Below are 5,774 nucleotides of genomic sequence, written 5' to 3' on the forward strand. Positions count from 1 at the left end.
CCGGCTCCCAGGCCCCTGCTGCCCCACAGCCTGTGGTGAGGGCTGCCTGGCCCCCTTGCGAGAGAGAGATGCCTGTGCCCCACAGCGGCCGGGCCCCCCTCAACGCTGCAGCGGCAGGGCTCAACCCGGCCCCGGGGGTCCCGCAGCCCCATGGCAGGGGGCCCTGGGTGTGCGTCGTGCGTGCGGTGCCGTCGTGCTGTCTGCGTGTGGGGCCGGGTGGCCCCGGGCCCCGTGCCGTGTTGTGTAAAGACCGTTTTTTTAATTCTGTATTAAGTGCATTCAAGTATTTACACTTGGCCTTATGTACATAGCGGTGCCGCGGGCGGGGGGTCTGCCGAACGTGAATGTAAATAAATTCGATATATATTGCTACGTGGGGCTGTGCCCGGCCGTGCGCTGCCCGCCCTGCCCCGTGCCCCCCCACAGGATTCGGAGGTGTGGAGCAAAGTGCTTTATTGGGGTGCCGGGGGTGGCAGCGGTGGCTGTCCCTAGAGCTCGGCCTCACGCCAAGCCACGGCCGCCACAAGCGCAGCCCCTTTCCCTGAACCATCCTCCGACTGCAGGAGGGTGACGGTGCAGTTGGGTGCCAGGTCCCGCAGCATCTTCTGGAGGTTCTGGGAGAAGCTGGGGGAGGACAGGAGGGGAGGGTGAGGGCTGGTGCCCCCCATGCTCCCCCACCGACCCCTGCCATAGGGCAAGGGTCCCCACTGAGTACCTGCCACCCCCAGCCCCACTCACTGTGGGTGCATCTTGTACAAGGTGCCGTCCACCCCCACGGTGACGGACAGCCGGGCCAGGCCCCGGTTCTCCCGCATCTTCTCCACCACGGCAGCCAGGCCGGCGGCACAGAGCTGGGCCGCCCTCAGGGACACGGTCTGGCACACTTCCTGCACCAGTATGCTGTCCTCAAAGCTGGCCTGGAGGTCCAGGTCCTGCAGGATGGCCCGTACCTTCTGCAGGGCCAGCCCATCCCTGCCATGGACCAGAGGCACCGTTAGCACCACTGTCCCCGTCACTGTCTCCATCCCTGTCCCCATCTTATGGGCTGGAGATGGCACCACCCTGCACATGCCCCATCCATGTAGCATGGCCCCTCTCTTGGGGCTCTGGCTTCACACCCCCCAGCCCAGGCTCAGGGAACCCACTGCAGCCCAGCACTCACGTCTCGATGGTGGAGAGGAACTTAGTCTGGAAGATGTCCCTGGTCTGGAGCTTAGGGCAGGGCTTGCCACGGAACAGGACCTGTTTCTCCACCAGCGCCAGCAGGACATGACGCACGATCTCACCCAGGTACATGCCACTGATGAGCTTCTCGAACCTGCCCCGGGCACAGCCTTAGCGAGGCACAGCCACTCCCACCCAGTCCCTTCCCCTCTCCAGGGCTCTCATCTACCTCTGCTTGCCCATGTTGATGGTTTTCTCATCCACCAGCCGGTCAAAGTTGGTGAAGAAGTCATCCAGGCAGCCATTGTCCCCGAAGGCTCCCCACTCCATGTTGATGCACATGCGGCCCTGCTCCCCCTCCACGGTGCCCACGTTCTCCATCTCCTCCATGTAGCAAGCATTGGTCCCTGTCCCTGCAGGCCCCGTGTTGGTGTCACCCCTACCACAGCCCTGTGCCATGCCACATAGGCTGAGGGTGGCGGGGAGGAGATGGGAGACCCCCTGGGTGCAGAGGTGCTCCTGACCAACGATGAGGCCGATTTCACATTTGGGGTCTTCATAGCCACAGGACATCATGGTTCCCACCGTGTCATTGACGACAGCCACCACCTTCAGCCCTAAGTGCTGCCAAACCGGAGATAAGGACACATGTCTTAGTGTCACCCAGCCAGCTCCTTGGGCTGGCATCGCCTGGGTGCAGGGTGGCACCCCGGGGACAGAGGCTGGACCCCCAGCCCTTCCCTACCTGTTTGCGCTGGGCAGCCTCCCGCAGCAGATGGACCACATCCTGCCCCACACAGCCTGAGGCGCTGAAGCCCTTGGTCCAGCTCAGCAGCACTGCCTACAAGAGGCAGGAGCAGGGGCTGGGCAGCTGCCTCACACCCTGGGGCCCCCCTCATCCCCCTGGGGCCAGAGCCACCCCCTCACCTTATCCAGGCCCAACTGCTGGCAAGGGAAGGAGAAGGTGAAGCCCAGTGGTAGGATCTGGTCCATCAGGTTCTGCTTCAGCTGGAAGTCCATGATGCACTCGATAATGTGGTCAAAGAGCTGCAGAGAGTGGCTGTGGTCAGCAGGGCCCAGGCTGGGGAGATGCCACAGGAGCTGTCCACGCCCCAGCCCCAGCCCCGGGGCAGTGAGGGAGGAGGCAATTCCCACCCCCTTGCCCCATCCCTTGGCCACAGGTCCTCAACCTCACCGCCTCACCGGTGCCCTGCATGACGGTGGTGGGGATGACGTAGATCTCGCTGGCCATGTGGATGCCGTCCTGTGCCACACGCACCACCAGCACTCGGAAATTGGTCCCGCCCAGGTCCAACGCTAGGAATTCTCCTCGCTCTGCAGGGAGCCAACACAGGGCATCAGCAGGGCCATGGCCCCCCTGGCACTCCCTTCCTGAGATCCCTGACCCTCACCAGTGCCATCGGGTGTGCTGCAAACGTAGGTGGGCAGCATGCGGACGGAGGAGTTGGCATTGCTCTCACGGCCCAGCCCCAGCTCCATCTCCCGCCTCATCAGCACCTGGACACGCTCCAGGTCGGCGTGGCTGAGCCGCAGTGGGGCCAGCAGCTGTTCCACCTCACGGCGCTGGGCTGCCAGGCGCAGAGTCACCGCTGTCACCATGGCTGCTCCCCGCCCGGTCCCATCCACTGAGGGCAAGAGGGTGGCCTTGCACTCAGGGGCCAGCAGCCCTGTCACGCTCTGCAGGATCTCCCCAAACCTGACCGAGGTAGCAGAAGATGGCCAGGGCTGGATGTGAGGCACCCTGCAGGGGTGGGACCCCACCAGGGGTCCTGTGTCCCTTCTCACCTGCTGTGGCCCTGGTACAATTTACTGTCCACCCCCACATTGACCATCATCTGCTCCAGCTCCCGGCTCTGGCGCATGTGGCTGAGGATGGCAGCCAGCCCAGCGGCACCGAGCGCGGCGGCACGGCTCACCACTGCCCGGCAGATCTGCTGCACCCGGCAGCAATCCTGCTCGCTCGGCTGCAGCCCCAGAGCCTCCAGAGCGCTCTGTGCCCTGGCCATAGCTTCCTCATTGCTGCAAGGGAAAGCACAGCGCTGGCTTACAGGGCCACTGGCTCACAGCTGGGGGCATCCACCCATCACCCCCCCATCCTCCCACCTGCATCAGCTCCTGGTCCCCTGACACTCACTTGCTGATCTCCAGGACATGCTGGGTCTTGAGTACATCCTTGGTCCTCAGGACATCAATGCTGCTCCCAATGAAGAGTGCTTTCTCAGCAGCCAGGGCAATCAGCGCATGCCGGACGATCTCCCCCAGGTACAGGCTGCCCACCAGCTTCTCAAACCTGTGTGAAGCCTGAGCCACAGTCAGTTGTGTCCCCCCCAGCACCCCTTGGCCCTTTGAGAGCACCCAGGAGCATCACAGGGGGCCATGTGTTCCTGTTGGTGGGGCCTGACATGCTCTGGGATGGACAGGGAGCCCCAGGAACTCTGCCCTAGCTAGGGGGGTGGGTACACCTCTTCTCCCCGGGGTTGGCAGATTCCTGGTCCACACGCTGGTCATAGGGGGTCAGGATGTCGTTCAGGGAGCCATCGTCTCCAAAGTAGCCCCATTCAGTGTTGACACACATCTGCCCACTGGCATTCTCTGCCATCTCCACCTGCTGTGCCTCGGCCATGAAGCAGCTGTTGGTGCTCATGCCTGTGGGGAGCAATGGGCGTGAGCACTGGAACAGCCCCCCCACACCCACTACCCTGGCATGGGGGGTACCCACTGCTCACCCATAACCAAGGCGACCTCACAGGGTTCCCCCTCTGTGCTGCAGGTCATCATGGTGCCCACAGTGTCGTTCATCAGGGCAACGACATCCACATGGCAGAGCTGGCCGGGGGCGAAGCAAGAGCATCATCAGCCGCTCCACAGGGCGAGCTCCCAGCCAGGCCCCCCCACCCCACGGTCACCCACCTCCTGCTTGTTGATGGCCGACTGCAGCAACTGCACAACATCCTTCCCCTCCACGTCACTGCAGCTGAAGCCCTTGGACCAGCAAATGAGTTCAGCCTATGGAGAGCATGTGGCTGGGCCATTGGTCTCCGGCATCAGGCCGGCTTTGCTCCCCACCTCTGATGTGCCGGGGAGGAGGTGGCTGCAGCTGCAGCCCCAGGACAAGGCTGCCCACTCACCTTGTCCAGCCCCGTCTGCCTGCAGCTGAAGGGGAAGACGAAGCCCAAGGGGAGGCGTTGCTGGGGGCTGCTGACACCAGCCAGGAACTGGCGCACACATTGTGCAATGAAGTCAAAGAGCTGCAAAGCCATGGCAGGGGGTGACCGGCTGCTCCCCTTAGGCAGGACCCAGGCTGCGGGAGGCAGCCCAGGGCCCCAGCACCAGCCCGGAGCCCTGCCAAGCCAGGCAGTCCAGCACCAGCCACCCCCTGCTATGGCCTCCTTGTACCGCTTCCCCCTTGCCCTGCTTGATGTCCCCTGGCATGTCGAAGATCTTGTACATCACTTTGGGGCTCTGGTTCCCATTGCCTGAGAGGGTCATCCGCAGGGTCCGGACGTGGCTCTGGCACAGCTCTACCACCAGCAAGTCACCCTTCTCTGTGGGGGAGTGGAGGCAGTGTCAGGCAGAAACCTCCCCCGTGGCACATCCCCTAAAATCTGCTCCTCACCCTGTCCCAGGGACAGTCACTCACCCATGGGGGAGGCTCCTAAGAGCCTGACGCCACCCTAGGGGCCAAGGGAACCAGCTCCTGGCCTCTTCCCCTGCACTGGGGACTGGCAGAGGCAGTGCAAGGGCAGCTTATGGACCCCGTAATTTGACCAGAGACCAGTGCACCCATCCCCAGCACCCCTAGGGCCAAGTCCAGAGAGGCGTGTGGGGCTGCAGGTATCTGAGCAGCTCATCCCCAGGCCGGGCTGCCTTACCGGTGCCATCGGGCACAGAGCAGATGTAAGTGGGCAACATCCGCACGTTGGCCTGTGCATGCGTCTGGCGGCTCAGCCCCTTGCACATGGCCTGCAACATGCGGCCCTTCACCACCTGCAGCGTCTCCAGCGGGACGGTGAGCGCCAGCAGGGCTCGTTGTACCTGGGGACAGGTGGTTAGAGCAGGTCTGATGGGCAGGGGATGCCTCTCGCTGGGCACGGGGCAGGGATGGGCCTTACCGGTGTGCAGCAGGGCCCATCGCTCCGGTGGCCCAGCTGATGGCTCACTGGGGACCTGCGTGGAGGGAGGTGGCATGTCACCCGCTGAGTCCCGGCCCGCAGGAGGACAGGACACACGGTGCCCGTGTCAAAGCACATGAGCAGGGCTGGGCGGGGGGCAGCCCCCCGGTCCTCGGCTCTGCTTCCCACCTCCCCTCTGCATCCCTGCTCCATGGGGCCGCGGTCTCGACGGCATCGTCCCTTTGCAGTGTCCTCCCACTGCAATCGCGACAAAGCAGCCGGGGGTAGAGGGGGCAGCTGTGCCCCACGACAGCGATGGAGTCGGGGCTGTCCTCCGGGGCTACGGGAGGAGGGGGCTGCCCCTGCCTGCCCCTGCCCGCGTCTCGCCTCCACCTGCAAGAGGCCGGAGGCCGGTCTCTCCCCTGCCCGGGGCGGTGCAACACTCGGGGGGCAAGGGGAGCCCGCTCGGCCTCGTCC

General features: G+C 64.3%; 1 protein-coding gene across 1 annotated transcript; it reads right to left on the bottom strand.

Annotated features, from left to right (window-relative positions):
* Positions 1 to 6: 6 nt before the first annotated feature.
* Positions 7 to 5,346, bottom strand: HK3 (hexokinase 3). The gene is made up of 18 exons (XM_026858348.1): positions 5,298 to 5,346; positions 5,058 to 5,220; positions 4,582 to 4,730; positions 4,314 to 4,433; positions 4,096 to 4,191; positions 3,912 to 4,011; positions 3,648 to 3,831; positions 3,320 to 3,475; positions 2,971 to 3,204; positions 2,577 to 2,881; positions 2,360 to 2,499; positions 2,092 to 2,211; positions 1,910 to 2,005; positions 1,689 to 1,788; positions 1,394 to 1,577; positions 1,163 to 1,318; positions 739 to 972; positions 7 to 624 (listed from the first exon to the last, which is right to left on the bottom strand). Exons 2-18 carry the CDS (start codon positions 5,155 to 5,157, stop codon positions 489 to 491), a joined length of 2,610 nt encoding a protein of 869 aa, XP_026714149.1. The 5' UTR covers positions 5,158 to 5,220; positions 5,298 to 5,346; the 3' UTR covers positions 7 to 488.
* Between the last annotated feature and the right edge of the window lie 428 nt (positions 5,347 to 5,774).

This window comes from Athene cunicularia (genome assembly GCF_003259725.1).
Source record: "Athene cunicularia isolate RWA chromosome 13 unlocalized genomic scaffold, athCun1 chr13_part1, whole genome shotgun sequence".
Lineage (NCBI taxonomy): Eukaryota > Metazoa > Chordata > Aves > Strigiformes > Strigidae > Athene > Athene cunicularia.